At 36.3% G+C, this 26,031-nt stretch overlaps 1 protein-coding gene across 8 annotated transcripts in view; it reads right to left on the reverse strand.

Moving 5' to 3' along the window:
- The window catches only part of NAA16 (N-alpha-acetyltransferase 16, NatA auxiliary subunit), a 63,338-nt gene that overhangs the window by 34,020 nt on the left and 3,287 nt on the right, over window positions 1-26,031 (reverse strand). For 6 of the 8 annotated variants that reach the window (XR_008441092.1, XR_008441103.1, XM_054002368.1 and 3 more), the window contains exons 2-8: window positions 16,587-16,671; window positions 14,243-14,347; window positions 13,531-13,688; window positions 12,318-12,452; window positions 6,276-6,429; window positions 4,627-4,746; window positions 2,403-2,498 (exon numbers count right to left, since the gene is read on the reverse strand). Coding sequence is in view for 6 of the 8 variants with exons in the window: in XM_054002368.1 (XP_053858343.1) it covers window positions 2,403-2,498; window positions 4,627-4,746; window positions 6,276-6,429; window positions 12,318-12,452; window positions 13,531-13,688; window positions 14,243-14,347; window positions 16,587-16,671 (853 nt within the window). In the remaining 2 variants the exon portion in view is untranslated. Of the gene's footprint in view, window positions 1-487; window positions 943-2,402; window positions 2,499-4,626; window positions 4,747-6,275; window positions 6,430-12,317; window positions 12,453-13,530; window positions 13,689-14,242; window positions 14,348-16,586; window positions 16,672-26,031 lie in introns of those variants that run through there. The other 2 variants (XM_054002411.1, XM_054002393.1) reach the window with 2 other exon arrangements.

Genomic DNA, 26,031 nt, shown 5'->3' on the forward strand with positions numbered 1-26,031 from the left:
AAAGTTTATAAACAGCTTTTTTTTTAGATATTCAGAAAATGCAGACAACTACTGCTTTGTATACAACATTTTCATTTACTTCTATCAATTCTCAATTGTCCTAGACTTACTGTTATCAGCAGTGTTGCTAATAAATACTGAGACTACTGGAAGTAATTCATGTTCTCACCTTGCTGTACTAAATCAAACTGCTGTATATAGAAACTCTTACTACCTGTGGATGGGGATCCATAACTGGACTGTAAACACATGCTTTATTACAGATGGATTAATTAAAATATGTTGTCTCACAGTACAGAAACTCCCTTATCTAAAGAAAAAATCCATCTCAGTTTCTCCTGTTGAATTCTTCTAATTTATTATCTTGCTGGAAGAATAATAATTTAGAATTTAGGAAAGCAAGATTCAAGTGTCCATTAAATACCTATTTACTTATAGCACACAAAAGTTTTAAAACAATGTCAAAAAAAAAAAAAAGGCACACAGCTGGGCACCCACCTATGACAAGAAGCAGAGTTGCAATTTAGTCTGAGGCACACACCTTACCACAAGAGCATAAACAAATATAAAAATGCATGCACACACACTTGATCAGTAAAATTGATGGTGACAGCCTCCCTTCATAAAGGTAGTTACCAGCTTGATCAAGGAGCTGATTTGTTTCAAATACAAGGTTAGGATTCAATGTACAGCAAGGTCTGGACAAGAACCTGTCCTTTTAGCATAAGCCTGGATTTTAGAGTATTTTAATTTTTAAGAGCAATTTAATTCTGAATCAAACAGTGACAGCTGTAACTGGTCAGTGACCACACTGGAACAGTAACTGCATTTAACCAGAAATTCTATCCTCTTGAAGCTTGCCAACATTTTTCTGCAAAGATGTTCCTTTCTACACCTTCACATGCTCACTATCAAACTTCAAACAAAAGGAATTCTTGTCTCCTGTACTTGTAAACACAGAAAATAATTTAATAAATAGATTAATCTCTACAGGATCAAAAACAGTCTTACACATTCACGCCTGATAGGCTAAATAATAAGTTAGCAAAAACAAATTTTAATTTTGAAAAATTCTTACTTGTTATAAAATGCTACAGAAAGTAGCCAAGAGATTTTTCTTGTCCAATCTAATAATGGTTTTTGCTTTCATTTACCCTATTGTTACAGCATGAGCAACTAATTCTTGTTACTATACATATTTCTACTTAAGCGAACATAAGCTGTGAAACTACACTCAGGTGTAAGGCCACCTAGAGCAAAACACACAGTGAAATGAAGTCAACAGCAAAACACACTATTAATAAAGATATAGGAAAGTGGTTTGCAGGTTATTTTGTTTGCTGTGTTACCATAACAATTTTGTTACATTAAAAAAAATCCATTACTCATCACAACTTTTCAAAACTAGCTGAAATGCCTTAAAATTTGCCCCTGTATCTTCAAATAAACTGAAGGATAGAGGATCATAAAAGGCACAAATGGCAACTTGTGATGAAGCAGTTAAAATCTTTTCATTTTACACAGGAAATGTGTATGCACATGGGAAACAACAGGACTAGACACTCTGGAACATTTAAAGGTACCAACAATGTGGTGCTCAGCAAATGAGCTAAACTGAAAACTAACCTTAAAAATTTAGAAGCATGAGGATGTATGTTGGGAATTTACAATTGATCTCAAGCTTATGCACTTTCTAAAAATCTTCTACTGGAATTTCAGCAGCTAACTATTTTTATGGCATTTACCATTTAATTTAGTCTCCTTCCTTCCATTTTAGAAGAGCTCAGCTCTCTATTTTAACAAGTATGTACACATTTTCCTTCCAAAACTGAGCGTATTTGTGCACCGTATTTCAAAACAAATTTTGAAATGGCAAACTCACAAAGAACTTTGCTATAAAACGAAATAATTTGGGCTACATTACACTGCAGATATTTTTGTTCCTTTTCTTATCAAATTAGCAACACAAAGGTAGTTTTTGTTGTCAAATTAAGTTCTAATGGCTCTACAAGAAAGTAGGTGTACATTTTTATAGCAAAAGTATGCATATTACGCATTGAAGTGTACTATACCCTACATTTTAATTCATGATTCTTAACTTGCAGAAAAATTATGTATAGAAATTCCTACAATCTACATATCATTCTATACTGTAGTTTTATCAACACAAATATTACATAGCTCATATAATCATATTTGAGTGTATGAAGCTTTTCTATCAACTCCTAAAACATAAAAGAATTATGTCTAATCCAAGAGTAATGCATACATTTGATTTGTCTATGTGTTCAAGTAGGTATTAAATGCACAAGTAGGTATTAAATACACATTAAACAGCCTGATGAAAACTGCAGAAAAAAATAGGAAAAAAACTATTACAGAACAGATATGCAACTTGTTACCTGAAACAAAGTTTAAAGGTAATCTTCTAGGTGAAACTGCTCTGGGATGTCTTTTACTAACTTCTTCATAAATCTGAAGCCTCTCTTCTAAAGTGCCTATTATCAGCAAATACAATAGATATAAGTAACAGAGATAAAAACCTATTTTGAAATGTCTTTAAATGTTGAGAATTAATTGAGCTAAACTCCTTATGTGGATTTGGAACAATTTAAACATTTCATGTTACTTTTTCCAGTTAATCATAAACAAAAACTGTACTGAGAACACACTGTATATACAATATACAACTACCAGCATTAAACACTCTAAGGATAAACTGTAAACAGGACCATTACCTTGCACATTCAATCACACAGAGCTGGAGTTTGGTTTCTTTCAGTTACATGTTGGTCAGACCCATTCACACATTGTATTACATTCATAGCTTCGATTAACCCTTTTTTCACTATGCATTCACTTCAGACACACTTAAAGCATTCAGAGAAACATGCTGCATTTCTAAACCACAGGTATACAGATAGCACACTATACAAGTACGCCTCTATTATAGGTCCTCTGGTGACAGCAAAACCAGGGTACAATACTGCCAGTAAGTACTGAGCACCAAAACTCTTTATACCTTAATGTTTAACAAAAATAAAGCTACTTGAAGATTTTCTGCCCACTCCTCCCCTTTCCCCCATAATATGCTTTGGAGCTCCAATGTGGTTAGAATTTAAATAACACTAATCTTTTGCTTTAAAATGCCATTTTTTATGTAAATAAAATCGATTTTGCTTAAATATTAAATTCAAACAATTTAAAACTGAATGTACAGATCGAGGCTACAATTCATATGTATTAAATATATCTGTTTTCTTTTCATAAGAAAAACAGTTTATCTTGTCACTGAGCTCAGATGTTGGGGAAGGGGGGGGAATCTATTACCCAGTGTCTCCAACAGATGTAGAGTTATAAAAGTAATACTAAAATATTGTTTGGACTGGAACTAAAGCATATAAAAGCCCTAATTGAAGTCACAAGTTGGAGCTCCAGAACTTACCATGGGGGAGGAAATAGTCCTAAGACCACCTAAAAAATAAAGTAGCATTATTAGTTTTATAGAATTAGTACAGTTTTAGTCTACATAGGATTTTAATATGTCAAAAACTACAGGACTGGTTCTTTGTTAAAAACCACATGCTTTCGTCAACATATTTGCTGTATCAGATAGAATAACTGAGTTCCTGGGTAGCTTGATTTCTGAGACAATAACCATGTGATTCAACTCTATGGATACACCAGGAAAACCACTCAAAGGGCAACACTACACTCTGAATATATGTAACAAATTAAATAATTTTCATTACCCAATCACTAGCTGTATTCTCAGAGCTCATGAGACCTAATGGTAAAATCTCCTAGAAGAAAGTTGGTTGAGAAATGTAATGCAGCTATAACATCTACAAATATAATTGTGAGCTTATGATTTATGATGTCATCAGAATAATTCCAATAAACTTTCACTAATTCGTGAAAAATTAAATGCAAAGAAACCATTCCTGTGTAAATGTAAACACTCTGGAAAGTTATCACTGCAAAAGACTTAGCATAAACAGTTGCAATATTGTACTTTTGAAAAATGAGCTATTTTTTCTGGAAAAACACAACAGCAGAAATGTGAGCTGGATGTTACTCCCATGAGTAACAAAGGTTTTAACACATTTATCACCTTTACCTTCTAAAGGGCCGACTTAAAAACAAAAGGGAAAAAAAAAGGTATTTTTTTCAGATGGTCTATCTTAAAAGGCCATCCTAAATAGATATTTTATTATTTCCTACATGCCCCTAGAAAGAGATACCATCTAAACAAGTTTCAAAAGTACAATTTTATGTTGTGGCATATGATAGCAGTCTGATAATCAACTACTAGACAGGAATTAATAGCCATTTGGTTTCCAAGTTCATATGTGGCAAAGGAATGTTCTTCATATAAGCATCTTAGTAAATACCACCCTTAATTCCAAGAAGATAAATACTTGGTGTTGGTATTTTCAAGCATACAAGTTTTTCAGTGAACATTTAAAAAATGAAAGAACATACTACATAATATTCAACATCAGAAGGTACATCATTTTCTGCCAAGGAGAACCTTCCAATCTAAAGCAGTACCATATCAAACAGGAGTTCTAAGTGTATCTTGTATTATACATATTTTCACTGTATCTGTGTAGCTTAACTTACTGGGTTGTAGGGCCTTTTCCAAGCCTTCATAATAATACCAGTTTTCTGCATTACGCTCAATTAACTCTTTGTATACTTCACCAGCTTCTTTCAGCCTTCCTAACTTGAGTAACATCTCTCCTAGAAACAACACAGTACACAACTATGAATTACATCAGAAAACACTTGTGAGTAAAGTTTACAATACTAGATATATAAAATTGTTCTTAAGCATACACAGAATTTTAAAAAGAGACCTTATTTTCCCAAAGCCATATGCTGTTTGTTACAAATGCCAGTTGAAGCTACCATATATAGAGTTCAGAACATTCATCACTTATTAAAACAAAGACTACCTGAATGTCTGCATCTGAATATTTAAAATAGCTATTGGGAATAGCAAATAAACAAGCAACTCCTCCTTCCAGGACTTCATCACACAACTGGATCAGATTTATCAAGCTGTTTACTCAAGCACATTTTTCATATCAACTAATCAGTTTTTAACTCATTAAATCACACTGATTTGCTACTAAGTAAATTGTTCTACCAGGTCTAGCTTGAAGGGAATTAATTTTCTTCACAGCAGCTCATGCTGGGCTGTATTTTGGGATTTGTGACTAAATGTTGATAACTATACCAACACTTCCACCACTGTTAAGTAGTACTTTTAGACCATCAAGGCTTTCTCTTTTTACTTTACTTTTTGGCAGAGTCCCTACTCTGCCACCCAGCAAGTAGACCAGGGTGGACAATAAGGCAGGAGTGGACACAACCTGGACAGCTGATCTAAACTGGCCAAAGAGATATTTTATGCTGTTCAGTTTCATACTAAGCAATAAAAGTTAAGGAGGAGTGTTGGGGCAGGTAGCCATTGCCTGGAGACTAGCTGAGCATCAGTCTGTGGGAAGTGTACAGGGACTGTAGAAGTCAAGGAACTGGGTTTGATTTTCCTTCCTTCCTTTTTCCATCACTCAAACTATTTTCATCTCAATGCACAAGTTCTCTTCCTTTTGTTCTTCCTATTCTCTCCTGAGGCTGGGTGAAGTGAGTGGGCAGCTGTGTGGGGCTTACCCCACTGGTCTGGGTCAGCCCACCACAATTGTGCAAGGAGTAGCTGAAGAACACATGCCATTAGTCACACATATTCAGAATTCAGTATTAGCACTTCAAATCCACAAAACAATTGAGAGTTATTTTTAACCAAAAAAGTCAACTTCAGTATTCACTTCAATAAGTAAGTGCATTAGGAAGCTTGAAAAGGAAACAAGAACTTGATACTTCAGTCAAAAAAAAAAGAAAAATTTGTGTTTCTACTTCAAACAGTATTCTTTATGAAGTTCTTTTTCACAAGATTAAAACTGGGTTATAATAGTTCTGATTTTTGGAAAGCTACTCTAGTGTACCAACATAATCTCTGAGATTTCCTCTATTCCTGTGTTAACCCAAGAGAGACTACCTGCATCCACTACCAACTTTGGTAAGAAAAGTTATTTACTTGTGTACAAAATTGTAAATCTGTTAGTACCAGTTTTCCTATAGTAATTGTTACAAATAAATTAAAGACTTTACATGCTGTATTTTCTTCCTTTCACTGCTTTATCGTGTCTGAAAGCTATTAGCAAAAATTTCTAACAATATTGGGTAAGGGAAGAATAGAAGTTACTTACCTTTGATTTCTTCTACTATTAATTTATCACATATTTGCTTTTCATATGTCTCTATATGTTCTAAAGACTCCTGAAAAAGATCTGCCTCTCTCATCACTTGATTCTGATATAAAATCAATTCACTATATTCATAATCTATTTTATTAGGAGGAACCTGGGGGAGAAGAAAACAATATATCAGTTAACATTTACCTGTATCTCAAATGTATGCAGTATTACACAATAAAAGATTTAAGCTATAGAACATAACCAGATCTGTTTATATAAACCATCTAAACATTCAAAATGTAAAACTTCCATTACTCACAATCAAATCAAATTCATTTAAGCATATCCATTGTAGTTAACATTTTAGAAGAAATCCTTTATTTCTCTTTTTTCTATCACTGTGGCAAACTAATTAAAGCAAAGATCTACATATATTTTCTTTCTGAAGCACTTATGCACTCCACAACAATTCTGACATAAGTTCTAGAGCACATGGCTGGGGTCTAACAGCATGATTTCCAGTATACCAGAGTTCTGGATCAAACTATTTCCAAGACAAATGACCCATCCATGGCTTGACAACTGGAATTTTTCAGATAGAAAACTTACACTATTTCTCTCTAACCAAGTGTTCTCTGTACTAAACTTCAATCCCCCAGAAAATACAGCGCACAAGCATACAGAGCTTTTCAAGCAACAGATAATTATTTTTAGGTCTGCCTCCAGTTGTAAACCTAGGACTTTCTAGAGGCTACAGTACAACTAGTGACTCATCCACCTTGCAGTGCTACAACAGCCAAGGAAGCAGGGTGACAATGAAAATTATTCCTTTCAGAGATAACTCCCTAAGGTGGATTTAGGCAATGAAAAGTCTTGCCAGAATTATAGTAATTCTTTTCATACTAAATGCTCTTCACTAATATACAAACAATACTCCAATTGCAAGAATGTTAGAGAGAGCAAATGCAATCTCCAGAAAATGCCCAGGAGATCAATAAAACTATATGAAATGTACTGTCCCAACAGAAATTGTGAGAGAGACTTATAATCTAACATGATTTTTTACATAATAAAAGATGAGAAGCAGTTGAGTTTCACAATGTTAATGATATTTTTTCCTGTGACACTACATACTTTGCTTCCTCCCGAGCAACCATCACTTCAAAGTCACATCGGTCACTAAACAGTTTACTATTATTTTCTGTTCCCTAAAAAAGCTTTTCCTTGGTCTTTAAAGAGACAGATTACTTAATTAGAAAAACCAACACAACCAAAATATTACACTGGCTGAAAGGAACTTTCTTATTGAGAATACTGTCCTAAACCACTACTTCCAGCCCTTCCTGAAGCACAAACTGATTCTATAGGAATTAACATTTGTGATTACATGCTCTTCAGATTTTGAGAGCCAACTTTTACAGTATTGCTTGGCATTTTTAGAAATATTTGCTTTTATATATAAGTGGTCTGAAAGATAGTATAACTAAAAATACTGGAAAGATGTGTGTATCTGACAATGAACATTACTATGAAAATAGTATCATTCAAGTACATTTTTTAGCAACTAACACAGTATAGCAAATGACCAATAATGGAAGACTATACCTTACACAAACTAGTCAGCAGGTAGCATGAAATTCTATACATTTCTCAAAGTAGCTCTCTTATCTACAGCTCCACTTCCATTTCCACCTTTGCTCAATTTTTAGTCTATATCACCCACTAGAAATCACTAATAAAACCATTTGTTACCAGGAAAGCATTTTTCACAGAAAGGACTCATGGAACAGGGGTTGAGCATTAAGCATGTCTTACTGTTTATCCTTACTGCAATACCATGGAACCAAACCGCAGAGCACCAATTTAGTTCTTTCTCCTTCACCTCCTAAAAATATCTTTTCCTCCAACACAATACACATATCTAAATTTCAAATTCCACAAGTAGCACAGCTTTTTTGGCACATCATGAATTGGTTTTAGGCCCTTGAAACATAGACTACCCAAAAACCCATTAAAAATATATACACAATACACAAACAGATATCAATTGACCTCCTCGTGGCTGTTGTGGCTCAGCAGGATAACAAAAACAAAAAAAAAAAAACAAACAAAAAAAAGCCACCACCAAAAAACCCCACCAAAAAAACCCCACCAAAAAAACAAAAAAAAAACCCCAAAAAAAAACCCCAAAAAAACAAAAAAAAAAAACCAAAACAAAACAAGAAAACCCACAACAATCAAAAAAAACCCAAAAAACCCAACAAAACAAATTATTCTTACACATAGAGTAAATCCACCAGAAAGATACCGCACTATCACTCCATTTAAAAAGTTATTTTTACAAGTAACTTCAAGAAAAGTCTGTTTTCAGAGATACTTTGACAACTCATCAATTTAATGAAGATTTAAATCTGTAATTCATCAGAAGGCAAGTAGTTAACGACACAGTAGTTAATCTGAATAATCAGATTGTTTTATAAAGAATAAAATACTCTATAAAGACAATGTCCACACAAATGCTATTGCTGCTCAATACATCTTTACTCCTCCCTCCCCCTAGAAGAGTTATGATTCTTCCACAGGAGATGTCCAACTTTCTCCTGAACTAAATTCTGCTGTTTCAGAATAATTTTTTTCCTCTCCTCCTGGACCAAAGAAGGATCAGCTTTTCACCACAGGTCCCCTAAGAACTGTCACTGAAAGAATGTGACAAGATGCAGCCAAAACATACCTAAGAGCAGACCCCCAAAACTCCAGAGGTTTTCTGTCCATATCTGTATTTGTGGGCCTGATGTGAAAATTAGGAATAAAATAAAAAATTAAGAATAAAAAATTGTTCTGGAAAAGAAGAAAGGAAAAATGGGACATACAACAGTAAAACAAATTGCATAGTTGTTTTACACCTTGGTTCCCAAAATTTTAATTCTGAACTGACTCTTATATAATTTTGACTTAACTTGGGACAGCACAAGCAGTTACATTTCCTGCAGTGATGTCTACCTTTAACCTCATAACCTGTTTTTGACTGAAATATTGTGCATCTGGCCAATTTACAGCTTTCAGATGATGGGCAAAATTGATCTTAACACACCAAAAGAAAATTCACCATTTCCAGTGATAATTTAGCCACTAGAATAAAACTGTCAAAGATAGAAAGCAATTTATCAGTTTAATTTGTTAATCAACTTCCTGACAATCCTCAACCTCCAATTCCTTCCTTTATTTTCCCTTCTAAGCCAGCTTCCTAGCTATTACTCTTCCCAAACTCAGCATACAGCTTTTACTAAAATCATCTAGGCTTTTTTCTGTTTACAGTAAACAAAGAGACTCTCTGCCCTTCAGCTTTCTCTGTAGTCATCTTATCTTGCCATATTATTCTTTTCATTTTCTTTTTTTGACAACAGGCTCATCAGTAAGTCTTGATCTCTCAGTAAGGAGTACTTTATGGATAAAATCCCTGCTTGTTTGAACCAATAGGGTATTTTACTTTTCACCCATAAGCTTGCCCTGAGGGACAGTTTTACAGTAAACTAAGTCAGACTAACTGCAGCCTGGATCAACAAAGACAGCTCACTTCCCTCTATTATTCCCCTTCCTCTCTCCCCTCTCACCTCAGTTATTCAGTTCAGCCAATCAATCCTTCCAAAGAGTGATTATCTTTCTGGCACTTAGGCTTCCTGAACCAACCCTCCACAAGTCAGCCAGTGCTGCACAAGGAAGTGGTGCGAGCACACAGGAAAAACTCAGATTGCTGGTTTTGGCAACAACTTGTAGCTAGATTAGCTACATTATTTTGTAATACTGCATCTTCAGATATTCATCTACAATCACTAAAATGACAGTTCCTTGAATTTTTTTTTTAAGTTTTACTACTTGGTCTTGGCTGTTTGCATTCATATCTGAAAGGACAGAGTTGCCTGAGTAATTCAAGTAATCATCATCCTACATTATCATAATTTCTCAATTATTATGACAGCAGCGTTTTAGACAACATGTTACATTTCTTTGTCAATTCATTAACATGAATGGTAGACAGTATCAGGCCTAATACAGATTGCCATAAAACTCCTCAAAAACATCCGTTTGTTGAAGAGTCCTGCTCATGAGTCATTTGGAAACCCTTCAGTCTTTTAATCCTCCTTTTAAATTACCACTCTTTTATTGCAGTCATATGCAATAGTCTGTAAAGTCCATCTATCAAGTTGAGTGTATATGAACTACAGGCCAAGAGGGGAGATTTGGGAAGGAAAATAAGCAAGACGTGTATCTCCTTAAAGATCCATGCAATGTCCTGAACTTAATTATTTTAACTGCAGGACTAAAAAATCCAGACACCGCAAAGCCAGTACATTTAGGGAATATTGTGGAAGAGCCAATGCATGGCAAAACTGAGCTCTGAGTTTGCCTGGGCTCTCCTGACTGTTCAGGACCCAACACATTGATTCTCTCTTCCAGTGTTTGGGGTTCCACCTGGGCCTGCACTCATCAGGGAGCTAGCACAACAAAGCACAAGACTATTTTCAAAACTAATGTGTTCATACATATTTTTAGTGTTTTGGAGGAGAAAAGACAATATACCTACTTAACTATCTCTAACAAAAAAAGAGGACAGGTTTGATGGGACCGATTTCCTATAAAACTATGTTGTCCAACATTTGTAGCATATTTCTGTCCTTCAATGCTTAAGCAGCTTTTCCACCACTTGCTTCTGGCTGACACGATGCTAATCCACAGGTAAACCAGCTCATTGTACAAGTACAAGCCATCTTTCTATTTATGCAAATTTCCCAAATAGCTCCAGCTTTATGAAAATGGCATCAGTGCTCGTGCTCATCTTAGGATCGTCTTTGTTTTAGGGTGAGATTTGAGGTGGTGGTAACTTGCACAGCAGACTCAACCAATACAATGCATTCATCTACAGTATTTAAAACTGGCTTAGTCACTAGACTGCACAATGTATCATGACAGCCCTCAAAGAACCGTACTTACACACAACCTTTTAGAAAAGACGACACTAACAGCATCACGTCCATTCTCTCCAAGGGGCCAATACCACTACTAAGCTCTCTTAGTCCTTGAAGAACCTCAGTTTCTTATGCAACATTTGCTTGTTTTCCATCTAATATATATTCTTTCTTTCTAACTCAAACAGTCATTTTGACACCAAATTCAGACTGTGCGCTGCTGACTCATTTGAGAATGACGACTTTTTGGTTGTCAAACACTCACAGAAGATGACCCAATTTTGATTAAAACTTATTCTTTTCAGTTTTTACTTAATGCTGAAGTTACAGTTCTTTTGAAATACCAAGCTATATACACCCAGCTTGCAACATCCTTTTTTTGACTATGATATGTGATCAAGACAAACACTGGTCTCTCCTAGCCATGTATTTCCTTTCTTACACTTATATAACAACTCAGAAAGGATGTAAGACTTTTGTTTTAAAAACACAGTCTAGAGTGAGATAATATCTTAATACTTTTACACAGTAGTTCCAAGATGCCTCCCCAATTGAATGGATCTATAAACATGTTCCTTTTTCTTTCCACACTGCAGAATAATCAACATATCCACTCTGTTCTGCTAATTCAGACTTTATAGCTTTGCATTACCACTAACAGAACAAGGGAATAGTCTCTCTCAAAAAAAGGTTTACTCAGTGATTTTAGGGTAAGTGTACTATATACAGATGCATACAAACCATTGACAATATTTCATTCTTTGTAGAGATGTAATGGCATCCAGACTATGGCAGGAGAAAGGGCAAATGAGCACATCCAAAATATTAAAGTATTTTCTGTAGTTTCACCTACTGTAAAGGGGCAGGATCATCACAGGTTTTCTCTAGCTACAAGTCTCACAAACATTAAGTTACTCCACATGAGACTACTCTTATCTTCAACCCTAATAGGTTATTTCTCAAAGCAGAAAGCTCCACAAATAACAAATTTATTCTTAATTCATAATTGATTTCTATTTCCAAAGAATTAATTCCTCAGATTATATCCCTTACACAAAAAATGTTTTCTTTCCAGACCAGGAAATCTTACCTGCTGAGTTTTCCTAAACTCTTCAAGTAATTTTAAGGCCATATCATAATCTTTTAGTAAGTGGTATGCAATGGCATATCCAATCCAGGAAGCGCGTTGTGTGGGGCGCAGTTGAAGCAGCTGGTATCTTGTCTCCTTCAGTAAAAGAAATGCAATTTTAAAAGAAGAATTTTTAACCAGAGTTAAAAATGTATACACATGTATCATGATTTAACACCAAGACAGCTAATATTTTAAAAGAACTTTTAAAAGCCCTAGGCAACCTTTGAAATTCTAGCAGCTTAGCAAAAAACAGCACATTTCTGTTTGACAAATTTGGAGGTTACATTCTAAATACACAAGTCATGGAAAAAAGCATAACATCTCTTTGTGGAGACACAGAAGGTGCTATTTTCAAGAGCACCTCCTAAGGGCCTAAATTATTTCCAAAGACAGAGCTTTGAAATCTCAGAAAGCCCTTTCCACCAGGAAGCAGGAGCTCACTGCCACTGAAAGAGTGGCATTCGCTCTCATAGGCACAAGGTCCTCACACACCACTGCAACACTTCTCAGAACTTCTTCCTGAGTCAAATCATATCCTCGGGTTAACTACTCTATTTTCCCTTTGCATTAGCAAATTCAAGGGAATTAATATCCTTAGTAAGGAGACCAACTTATGTGAAGCCCACAGTCCAGTCCTCTATTTCATATGAAACAGGTAAATCAGTTCAGCCATTTTGAAACTATTCACTGTTTTTGGACAAATTTTAAGGTTTTATTTATAATAATAATCATCACTGGGATTCCAGAATCAGTGATCATGGGGCAAGTTACCTACATACTAACAAGAAATATGATAGTATATTTCTTACCAAAAACACCTTCAGCATTTGCACCCAAAACACAGTTTGAAGGGCTCACAATTGCTTGGTAAGTACTTGCTAATTTAAGTACTGTCCCTTTTCCTTACTATTTTAGTAAAAAATGAGTTAAGAACTATTTTTACAAAGTGACTAGTGAATCCAATTGCACAGAACAAATATTTCTAGTTCTGCTCTCAACTTTATATAGAGCTTTACTCAGTATCTTTTCCTGCTTTCCTAAACAATAGCTTAAAATCTTTTTTAAACAGATAAAGAGTAGCAATAGAAATACTACCAATAAAAGGCTTCGCAGTAGAATAGAACAAGAGAAGTCTAGCAGCAATGAGTGGGAATTCAAAGAGAATACTTACTCTATATCCTTCTAAATCCCTCATCTGAATCTGCAACAGAGAGAGATCTCTCAAAATCTGTAGGTTATCTTTATCTAGTTTTAGTGCATTCCGGTAACACTTGATGGCTTCATCATATTTCTTATCCGAACGCTGCAGAAGACCATAGACATGCCAACCTAATGCAGGTTAAGGAAGATACATTTACAGTTTTCACAAAGTAACTGCAGTGCACTTGTATTACAAGTTGACATCTTCCTTGAAGATCAGTACCTTTACAAATGAAGATGGATTACTGCAACCAGACTTTACTAACACATTGTAAAATATTAAATGCTTCCAAATTTTTTTTTAATGACATGTTACTGCTTAAGTCACATTCTGAACCCCCTGAGCACTGTTACACAAATTAAATTTTCCAAACTCCACCAGACTGTAAGAGCTAGTCACAGATTGATTGCTTAAAATATGCTAAAACAATTACAGCAGGAATCCTTACTCATAGAAGTATTTCATTCTAACAATGGAATTAATGTACAATTTCTACTTTTCCTCACTTGCCTATCCATAACCTCTATTAGACTCCAGCTTTTACAGCACGAAAAAAACATAGAACTCCACTTGATTCACAGCATTTTGTGCATCAGAAGTCTTTGTCACAATCTCAGCATCTTAGATTTCCATCAACAGTGTGCCATAGCAAAATGATCAGGTTTTGTACTACAAAGGATACAGACGTGACTCTTCACATCATTACGAAGTCCTTTACGAACAAATTCATACGCTTCCTCCTTCTTCCCTAAGCAGTTCAAGGTCAGTCCTTTCATTGCAAGTGTCTCTGTAAGAAGTATCAGATACTTATGTTTCTGACTTCCCATATGTCAGCTTCACAGTGCAGATATCCTTTGAAGTTGTTGCACAGTGAAGTCCCCCATTAAAAAATAAATTTACATCACTATAGCAGCCTAGCACAGCTGAAGACTATTACATGGATCATTTCCTTTCTTGAAACTGGTCTTAAAAATATCACTTATAGAGCATCATGCAGATGTAACGAAAACAGACAACACAAACTTTTATTAATTAAAAAATACACTTAGCTGGCTTTGAGGGAGTTAACAATAAGCTAAAGCAAATTTAGAGAGCTCCTAAACATGTATTAAAGTTCTCGATGCAAAGACCAGGGGGAAAAAAGGCTGTGTTCACCATAAGAAACAAATCTCTGTCACAGTCTGTTCCCCTGTTACAGACTTCTTACAAAGCATTAGTTAGTTAAGGGAAGCATATTTACTGCTACCATATGAGGAGACCTCAATGCAATAACATTTTAATCAACATTCTGAGAGGCACAGGGTTTCACCCAGTATGTTGGTATAACTACTGCTCTCCCTCTTCCCCCATTCTTCAAGGCACACAGTAGACAAGCAAGTTGCATGTAATGCATCCACTATGCTTGAAAACTGTTCCAGATTCATATTTCAGTGCTTTTCTTAAATAAGAGGCCACTTGTTTTGGTCCCTGCCAGAAGATCAGTCACCATTTTCATCATAATGCTCTGGTTTTCCTCCAACTACAACCTCTTCCCCAGTATTAACAGCAACAGACTGTGATCTCAAGGTCAGCTGTAACAGCAGTTTGAAGTTTTATTGATAGTTTTATTGATTTAACACTTTTTCTGTAGAGTACACCTATAAATCAATGATGACCCAAAATTAGTCAAAGGCGCTTTTTTTTTGTTATTTTTTTAGTTGTCCTACATCCACACTGTAAGAACAGAGAAAGGCAGAATGATAAGAAGAATATCCACACTGTGGGAAAGGGAGCAAACTAATCCTGCCTTCCCACACCAGAGAAATAACTGCCCAGCCACATCAATCCATATGTTTTGCCACCTTCTCACTAAACTTTTGAAATTCCTTTTCTCTGAGGCTAAGTGTGACAAGTGCAGCTTTCCATCAGATCATCTCACTGGCTACGTTCTGCCTCAGCTGTCCATTCCAGGCTTTACTCCCAAGCTTCAAAGCCATTAGTGGCTCAAAGCCACGTAGTATGTGGATTGCCAAGGCAGCTAGCTGTCCTGGAAAAGTTTAAGAGGCAGCAAGAGCAGAAAAGACAGATCTGTACATTATAAAAGAGACATTATAAAAACAGAAGTGCTAGTAGAAACAAATGCATTAGGTCAGAGCTGAACAAACCACTCTAGTTTTGAAGCAACAAAAAAACTACTTTCATCTCTAGGGAAGTAATGAAGACAACAAAGAAATAGCAGACATGAATGGAAGCACAAAAAGGATTAGTCAAACATTTTGACAAGATTTGACAACACCAAGTAGGAAAATAATTTTACTGACCGAGTACATGCACACTCAGTGTTAGGTTGCTTCAACAGTAAAAAAACCCAAAAAAATCCACTGTACCAGAAGGAAAGTGTCTGAATAATGTAAGAGAAACCTGTAATACAGTAAGACTAGAGTATCCTATTGAGGATGTAAATAGAATTTAACAGATGTAAATAGAAGCAATATTCTGCTGCCCTGTTTCCTACAATATTTAACAGAGCAGGATCACCAGATTCTGTCTTCAGCTTCAAGTATTAACAGCAAGAGTATTACACTTAACTCTGCTCCCTTTAAGCAGCAATTTGGTATGTAGTATAGAAAATTTAAGACTATGAACTTGACAAAAACCCCTCCAGATTTTTAATTTATTGGCAGAACATGTTCATATAATATTCAAAAAAAGGCTGGGCTTGCTTTAAATAGGAATGTAAGAAAAACCCACACTAGCATTCTGACCCAGAAACCTAGAAAGGCAAGTTGGAAGCTTCACTGAAGTGCTGCTTCCACCATGTATTTTCATCTTCAACATCCCAGTGCACAGGATTGTTTGACTGAGGCAAAGTGGAAACCTGATCTGAATGCACAAAGACTGAAAATCCAGAGTAATTATTCAGTCATAACAACAGAATCACATTCCACAACAAGCTCTTTTCCTTCTCAATAGTATGATATAGACTAATAAAACATTTAAGCTCTTGACAGGAGACAAAAAAAAAAAAATCTTGAATCTGCAGTTACCTCCATGTTCAGCAAATTTTGGGTTAGAAAGGATCATCTTGCAGAACTTGAGTCCATTTTTGTACTGTTTTTGTTCGTAACATTTCTGTAAAAGACGCAAAATATAATCATTGAAATGCATTTAAAACCACAGAACCTTAACATACTATTACAAATGTAGTCACTCATCCAGCAAGGTATGGTGATCATATCACTAACAAACTCTAGGCAAATATACCTATTCATATTAAATTGCTTCTTCTCAGCATTCAGAACATGCAACAAATACTCTACCTTATGGTCTACTTTTTTATTAAAAAAGTAATTCCTTTTCAACAGAAATAGGAAAGGGAAGCAGCAATATCTACCTCAATTCAGAAATTCTTAAAATAGAAATCAGAGTTAGAAATCTTGACTCAACAGAACTTTTGAGGATAATTAATCTCAGAGTCTAGATGCTCCTTTCAAAATCCCATTTCCCTGGCTTAGTGACTTCCCAGAAAAAGACAGAAGACTTTCCTAGTTGCCAGTACAGACTTTTGGAAAGAAGAGAGAAACCATGAAGTAGGATAGACTTATTATAACCTCAGAAATTGATACAGAGGTATCAGGGTGGGAGAATTTACCTGGGTATTAAAAAATAAAACATCTAATTTCTACCTGTAATAGTACAGCTAAGGGCTACTTATAGATTTACTTAGAATACAATTTACCCAATTACTAGGTAAACTGGCAAACTATATGGTTCAACTGTGGGAACATATGGAAGAAACAAAATGTGAACATGGGTCCCTTTTTTTCTTTAGGAAGATACTACCTGAATCACTAAGGTTTTGGTAACTTAGATCAACTACTGATCACTACAGTGGATCACTAAAACAAATCTGTTTAAACCAGTTAAAGGCATGCTTGTGTCAGAAAGCATGAAAGTGATTTGAAGTCACTTAAGCTTTTTAACTGTAGGAAAACCACCAAACCAGGCTTAACTTAGCACCAGTTTTGGTTAATAAGGAGTATTGTCCTGCTGTAATTTAGACAGTTATTCTCGGGAGAAGATATGTCATTTCAGTTATGTGCTTGAGTGCTTTAGCACTCTCATGGATCATTCCCACTCCATCAATCTTCCAGGACAAAGGCAAAATATGTGTTAAATTAATATGGAGATAGTAACTCCTTTGCAATCAGAACAATTATCCCATTACTTCACAGGGTGAAAGCAATATAGAAACATACCTATGCTCACTTTGGGGTAATTGGCTAAGGCAGCAAAACAAAGGTCTGCCCCCAGTCTGTGAAGAAGAGCTTAACTGCAGATAGTTTTTAGGTTCCTGCTGCCTGAAACTCAAGACACTTGCAGCTAATCATGACTAAGTGCAGATTAAATCATAGAATAATTTAGGTCAGCAGGAACCCTTGGAGGTCACCAAAATCAACTCTCAAAACAAAAGAGAGTTAACCTTGAGATTAGATCAGGTTGATCTGCCTGACTGACTTCTGCCAGGACGACCAGAGAAGCAAACAGTTGGGAATTCACATTTAAACAACAGCAACAGAAAAGCTCTGAATGTTTGTTTGGTTTTTGGTTTTTTTTTTTTTTTTTTTGGTTGTTTTTTTTTTTTTTTTAACTGAGAACTAGTTTCAGCATCTTTTACCAGAAATAACCTAAGTTGTGGCAAAACTTGGAGTCCCCTCTAGGGGAAGGTGAAATTCTCCTATTCATCTACTTTCTTTGTTAACTTATGATGCTTTGTACCATTTTTAAAGAATCCTAGGAAAATACCAACAATGTGCTATGTATGCTTTCTAAACTTATTAAAGTATGCCTAAAAAAGTAGCAAGAGTGAACATTTATTCACAGTTCTACAACTCTTACAATGTTGAGTGAAATCCCAAATATACAGCAGTGCTTAACCAGAAGCTATTTGAGACAAGTGTGCACTTAGAATAGATTAACTACTGGAGAAAATCAGATCCATTATCCTTGTTCTGACATTTTTATCCTATAGAGTTCAATCTCAGGCCTAGAATGAGAACTGAAGATTATTAGAGATAAATGTGATTTTTGGAGGACAGACAAGATCACATTTTCTGAAGTCCAACAGATGAATGGGAGAGAGAAATTAATGCACTCCACACTGAGAGGAAATGTAAGTTCAATATTCAGTTTTTTGGCTTGCTGACAAGATAACCAGCATCCTTAGTTTAGGTTGAGAGAAGACCTCAGAAGCCCAAGTGCAAACTTTAATCCAGTACTGCTAAGTCCACCACTAAACCATGACCCTAAGTGTCACATCTACACATCTTTTAAATATCTCCAGGGTTGGTGATCCAACCCTTTCCCTTGGCAGCCTCATCCAATGCTGGACAACTTTTTCAAGTGAAGAATTTTTTCCTCATATCAAATTTAAACCTCCTCTGGTGCAATTTCCTCTTATCCTGAAGCTTCTAGGAAAAAAGACCAACCCCTATGTTACTACAGCCTCATTTCAGGTAGCTGTAGCACAGATGGACATTTCATAGTTGGGAAGCCTGATGTCTCCATACATGTTCTTTTTTACTTATCAGGACAAATGTAGCCGAAATGTATTTATTAGAACCTGTCCCACTGCATTAAATCTTTGGTTTACTAAAAAAGTTAATTTGCTGAGTGTTGTTTTTTTTTTTAACTGTCTTATCTGTAGTGCTTAATGTGATGCTCCTCATCACCCCTTTATGGCAATCATTTCCTGCTAAAGCTAAAATCAAATAATGAATGTTTACACACTTGAAACCTCAAAGGGAAATTGTGGCAAGACCAAAATGTTATTCAGAACTTCTACTATTCAGATGTTCCTGGAAGGATGCTACCTCATCTGGCAAAAATCTCATTTATTCCCTTTTTCAACACTAACTCAACAATATAATCTGCTTGTAGACTACCATATCGATCTAGATACCATTCTGTGTACATTTGCATAAGTATCAAGTGCCTCTACACAGAGGTCAAATTGGCACTGAATTTGCAAAGTAATTGTAAAGGTAAAAAATCCTACTAACAAGGATGTAACAATGAAAAACAAGAAAATACTTGGTTCCAGTATTACAATTCTTTCCTGCATCTACTTAGCAAAGTGCCATTCATAAATTCTATTTTTTTGTATGATGCCATTTTTTTAAAAGACCTTAAACCTCTTCCACTACTAAATATAAACAAAATCAAGGATTTGAATCACTAGCATTACTTGTAAAACAGAAGGATTTCACATATCATTACTCAATCACATGTGTCATTTATATCTTACTTATGTTTAACTATTTACAACATCAGGTTAGCGCAGGGATGATTTTACAAACTACATCTCCCTAGACATAGCATCTGCTGCTTTGAAAAAGGCCCTACATCGAGCGAACAGCTACATTTTTCACATACGTAGTTTAATACACAGGCAATTTTATGGCTGGAGAACATCCCATTATCTCAGACATTAACACTCACTTCCAAGAAGTCATCTTAACAAAAAAATAAACTCAACTGGTGACTTGAAGAGACTGCAGCTGCAGCAACCAATTCCCTTCATCACTCCATGGCCCCAGTGCCTCTGAAGGTATTCAAGTGATGTATTTCACAAAGCATTTTTATGTGAAGACTAGATAAAGAGTAGTATCACATTCAAAGACTGAGGACAGCTATTGCATCAAACCAAATAGTGTCAAACAGCAATCAGACTTCCCTGATCAGCTTGATGGTCTGTGAGTGTAACAAAGCTGCACTAAAGTTCAATCCAAATTGTACAGTGACCCATCTGATGGTGAGCTTGTGTAAAGAGGGCTTGTAAGAAAGGTGGGCACAACTTTTTAGTAGGGCCTATTGCAATAGGCTAAGGGGTGATGTTTCTATGCTAAAAGATCAATTCAGACTAGACATAAGGAAGACCTTTTTTATGATTATAGTGGTGAAACACTGGAATAGCTTGCCCACAGAGGTGATAGATGACCCCTTCCTGGAAACATTCAAGGAGTTCTGAGCCACCAGAGCTAGCTGAAAATGTCACTCATGGCAGGGGGTTGGACTACATGGCCTTTAAAAGTCCCTTCCAACCCAAGCTGCTCTATAATTCTATGTGCATTTTTTTAACAACACTGCAATTTAAAAATTGATTCTTCTGTCTCTTGATAAGAACTTATCAAACACAAAATCAAAACCATTACCAACATTTTTACATTATTCTCTGATCCTACTTGTACAGCACACATTCTGTTGAGACAGGTCTGCACATCAATAGGCTGCCTTGCCAGAAGCATGATGGAGCATAAGAACCACCAAAAAGAAAAATAAGCACTTCAAACCAATTAAACAATTTTAACATAGCTGCATAAATACAGCTTCAAGTTTTATTAGGAGAACAAATGAGAGAAACATTAGGCTGGAAAACACCTATATAATTGCCAAGTCCAGCTGTCATGTTCTCATTGAACCATGTTCCCGAGTGCCATATTTACATGCCTTTGTAAATACTCCCAGGGTTGGTGACTCAATCACTTCCCTGGGCAGCATGTTCCAGTACTTAACCACCCTTTCAGCATGGAAATTTTTCCTCATATCCAATCTAAACCTCCCCTGATGCAACTTGAGGCCATTTCTTCTTGTCCTGTCACTTGTTACCTGGGAGAAAATACTGACTCCCACATCACTATCACCTCCTTTCAGGCAGTTGTAGCAAGTGATAAGGTCTCCCTTGGGCCTCCTTTTCTCCAGGCCAAACAACCACAGCTCCCTTGGCCACTCCTCAACTCTTCTTTAAGACATCATTTATTCTAGTCTTCCCTGCTACTACACTTCCATATAATCCTGCCTGCAGACCTCTCAGCACTCAACAGTTTCAACATTCTTCTTGCCAGGTAGTGTCTTGGCTCTTGCTGCCAAGATTTTGGTGTAGAACTCAGGGACGATTTTGGCAACACCTAGGATTCATTAAAGGAAAAATTACTCATGTTCTCAATGCTCTGTAACACTGATGGCAGTGCTGCTTAAAGAAGGAAACCAAGGACTAAATGTAGAACATCAGAACCTAGGGGAAAAGGACAAGGCTTACACATCAAGCCTTATGGAAATAATATTGGAAGTCAGCCATGCTGGAAATCTCTCCCAGTCACGATGGTGATCAAGTTCAGTAGTAAAGAACCCTCAGAGTTATCAATGACACAGATTCTGATCAGCAGCTTTTCTTAGGAGCTATCTGACAGTACTTTGGGATTGATCAAATTACTGATACACATTTCTGACCAAAACTAGGCACAACCAATACAGGAACATTAGCAAGCTGTCAGTATTCTTAATTGGCATTTAATACTTGGACCTTTTAAAAAGCCTTGTGTTACTGCAGGTCTATAAAACAATGTCATCAACATAAAACAGGCAATCTATTTCCTACAGCAGCTGACAAAATTAGTTGTCTAAGTATCTTAGATTTAGGCAACACTCCGTAGTTACCGCTTCTGAGCTAATAAATAATTATTAAATTATTCACAGTTTGGTAGCAAGGTCTGTCCATCTTGTTTGAAGGAGTTCAGCATCTGTGTTGGAAATGCTCCTCATCACAAACTATACGGATACTTGCAATACTGATACATGAAAAGAAAGCATCGTGATACCACTGAAGTTCAGAGACAGACTAGAAACCTCTCCAAGAGGTTTTCCAAACAGCATCCCTCTCTCCACACTGACTTCAGTTCACCAGTGTTTTAGAGAATGAAAAAAAAAGTATCAGCTGGAAGGAGCTTCGGGTCATGGAGGCCAAGAAAGCCCTGTCTCAAGCATCTTAAACTTCTAGTCCCAGGGCAACCATTCCAGAGCATCAACATATTTTTCTACCCATTCTCCATACCCTACCAGGATTTTATATATGTGTGGACACCCCATGTCTGCTATCACTCGGCTGGTAAGAGCAGTTAACCTCATCATCGGGAATAAAAAGAGGAAGACAACCTAGATACATTCTCGCTTGCTTAGACTGTCAAAATGGACAGGCCACATCATTCTTCCCCAGATCTGGGGACTTAGCAATGCAGAACAGTGCCGAATCAGAACACAGACAATGGTGTACAACAGAACAAGCAGCCAGCACTACATGGTGGCAACATTTTGATCAATATATTAATGTCATAGTAATATCTAAGCTTTCACTATCATGATACTCTGTACACAACAACAGCATTTTTGTCCCTTAATCAGATTTTCACAATTATTCAAGTTCAAATCATCAGAAGACACAAAACTTGGTACATAATGCAGCTGGTAGTAACAGCTGTAATCACTGCTGTTTGTATTCTTTATTTCTGGCAGAATAAAATTTATCTTATATTTATTACAGAAATGAATATGTACAATAAAAGAATGTTTTTTCACCATTTATTGTCACAGACCTCTTTAAAAGCCCTATAAACTACACCTCTTTTAAAAGGGGAAGCTATTATCAATAAGCTTGCCTTGAATTAAGACCTGTGTAATTTCATGCTGGGCACACACACAATACAATTTGAATTCCTAGAATATCCTTTGCTGGAAAAGGGCAGAAATTACAAAACAGAGTAGAAAAAGCTCTTGCTAACAAGTATTTTGCACTTGTAACTTCTACACTGCTTGACTTAATACAGTTCTCTCCTATTTATGAACACGTGTGTGCCCCTGCAAAGCAAAAAACATAACAGCAACACCAGATATGAGACAGACATTTTCCAGTAATTTTCAATCTGCACTTTGTGCAGAGGTACTGAAGAGCCCAATCTGCCCCATCTCCTGGGATGAATTGCAATTTGCTTAGCAAGAACTCAGACTAAGCAGGTGGCTCCACAACCTAGTGGAACTGCATCTGAGAGCAGTTATGTAAATGAAAACATGAACACCAGCACTGTTTTGTGGGATCTGATACCACACACAGTAAAACAAACATCAGGCTTTAAAAGTTCCAATTTTTTTTAGGCATCTTCAAGCAAGTTCAAGACAATTACTAACACAAGGCTTCAACATTAATTCAATCTCGACATTCCATACTTAACAAGACAATGATTCAGCCAAAAATCACATGAATCACAGCAGATCAGACACAGCCGAGATCAGACACACCTGGTACAGGTCACTGGAGGCAAGATACAAGGGCTGGATGCAGAGAGAGAGGCTAATGAGTAAGACAAGCTCTACTGCAGTTCTCACTAGAACGTTCTCAGCCTCCAGTTATTTGTGCCTCACCAACACTCCAAGCAAAAGGGTTTATCTTCACTCACAAAAACAGTAAAAAGGGTCCCCACCACACACCCCTCAGTGTCCAAACCCTCTTATATGATGAACACATCATGCAGCAAAGGGTTCCATAGTAAAACCACCTTTTTGTTAACAAGTTCTTGTTTGGAGCCTGCTACTTTGCAGCCATCGTTTCTACCAAAATCAAAATGAATCACAATAGCTTGAAGATAGGCAAGTACCTACTTAACTTCTGTATCTTCTGTGAAGTTCTTTCTCCCTCTAGAAGGTAATTTCATACTCCTCCTTCTGAGGAGGCCTGGGGGAGGAACTAAGAAGACGAGCAAAGGACACTGCACACGTAGACTTGCACTGTACTTGGGCAGTGGCATAACAGCCTATTTCTTTTCCCAGGATTCACCAGTTTTCAGTGTATAGAGGAAATTGTCTCAATAAAACTTCAAATACCTCTCAAAATCTGAAATCTTGGGGCAATCCATCTCATAGCCCATATTAGGTCTGTATTAAATTAGGATTTCCAAGTCTTACATTCATCTACAACCGATTTTACTTGTTATGACTCAACTTGCTCCAAAAACATGGAAGCTTTCAGGTGGCCTTCACTTTTTGTGCCACAAATAGTTCAGAACTGAACTTTTCTTGCTATTCAGTGCTTGCTCTGTTCCATATAAACAGTCAAATAAGAAAAAAATCCAGCATAAAATACAAAGGGACTTAACTCTGAAAAATTAACATTTTTTAAAAGAAAAGTATAAACAGAAGTCCAGAATCAAGAAACAACCCACAGCATTCCACAGAAGCCTGCTTTCTGAGCCTTGCATGATGGCCTTCACAAACTCATTTTGAAAAACTAAACCAAGAATATCTATTTGGGATAAAGTCTTCTCCAAATGAGACTCTCTCAAATCACTGACAAATGTGAAGTGTGACTATCCCTTATGAAAATCTTACTGACTATTACCATTAGCCTGGCATCTATCCTCCACAATTCTGTTATTTCAGTAGTTTGCAGCTGGCCAGGCACCCTCACCACCTTGTTTGAAAGTCCATATGGAGAGTATCACTTACACTCTTCCTAGGCTGCCTGTCCTCAGCAGCACAAGCAAAAGCCACACCAAGAATCAGTCTTAAGTTACACCAGAAGATTTTAAGTGACTGTTCCAAACTCCTGTCTTTAAAAGTAAGGGATCTTTAATGTCAGAGACTTCAACCTTCCACTGCTCCAGTGGTGGATTAATAATGGCTACCTCAGCTACAGACTCTATCTCATTTGGAAGGCCCTCATTACCATAACAACATAACTTCCCAATTATTGACTTTAATAGTTCATTACTCCCCCACATCATTCCCAGGAGACTGACTAGTTGCATGCTTATAAACCATTATTATTACATTAAATAAATTTTTAAAAAAACCTTTCAGAATTCTGTGGATAAGAATTAATTAAATCCTACAAACACCTGTATATATATATATATTATCAAAGAATAAATCTCTTAAGGTTATTGAAGAAGTTGGAGAACAAAAAGAACATTACAGAGAAGTTGAACAAGTCCTCAGAAAGGGCATTTTAAGTAATTTCTAACACTTCCTTACCCTGAAAAATGGAAAATGCATGCCTGAATGAACTGAGCAGCAACAACCCACTGCTGCAGGGCTATATACTTCCAGACTTTTTGTGTCTTATTAGTTGAAGTCAGCTGCAATTATTAAAGCAGCAAACCTTATTTTAGGCAACAGCAATATGAGGAATTTGCTAAGAAACCAAAGGATTAGTCAGTTACAGGCATGATACTATCCACAGTTCTATTAAACATGAAACAAACATCAGACAATACCTTACACTGCATGAGCCTGGGCTCACACCAATACATACTAGAAGACAGTAAGCATTTACTGAAAACAAAAACAACTTGGTAAGTAAGCCATGAAAACATGACAAGAAGCCCAAGGCTTTCCTCTAAAACCTACTAGACTACTTACAAATATTACTGCCACGCCCTGTCCAGACAGAGCTGATTTGATTCCATAAAGCCAATGTTTAAGACTAACTCTGAGACAAGTTTGTAGTATGGATTCTTGGGTCAAGGCAAAAAAAAAAAAAAAAAAATCAAAGCTGCTTAAACTGAAACATACTCTGAAGGCAAGTTTACAGCTCAATTTTAAATACACAAATAGATGATCAGGCTAAGCTTACTAGAAGTAAACACCAAATACACAATACCAAAC

The sequence above is a fragment of the Vidua macroura genome, chromosome 2 (assembly GCF_024509145.1).
Source record: "Vidua macroura isolate BioBank_ID:100142 chromosome 2, ASM2450914v1, whole genome shotgun sequence".
Lineage (NCBI taxonomy): Eukaryota > Metazoa > Chordata > Aves > Passeriformes > Viduidae > Vidua > Vidua macroura.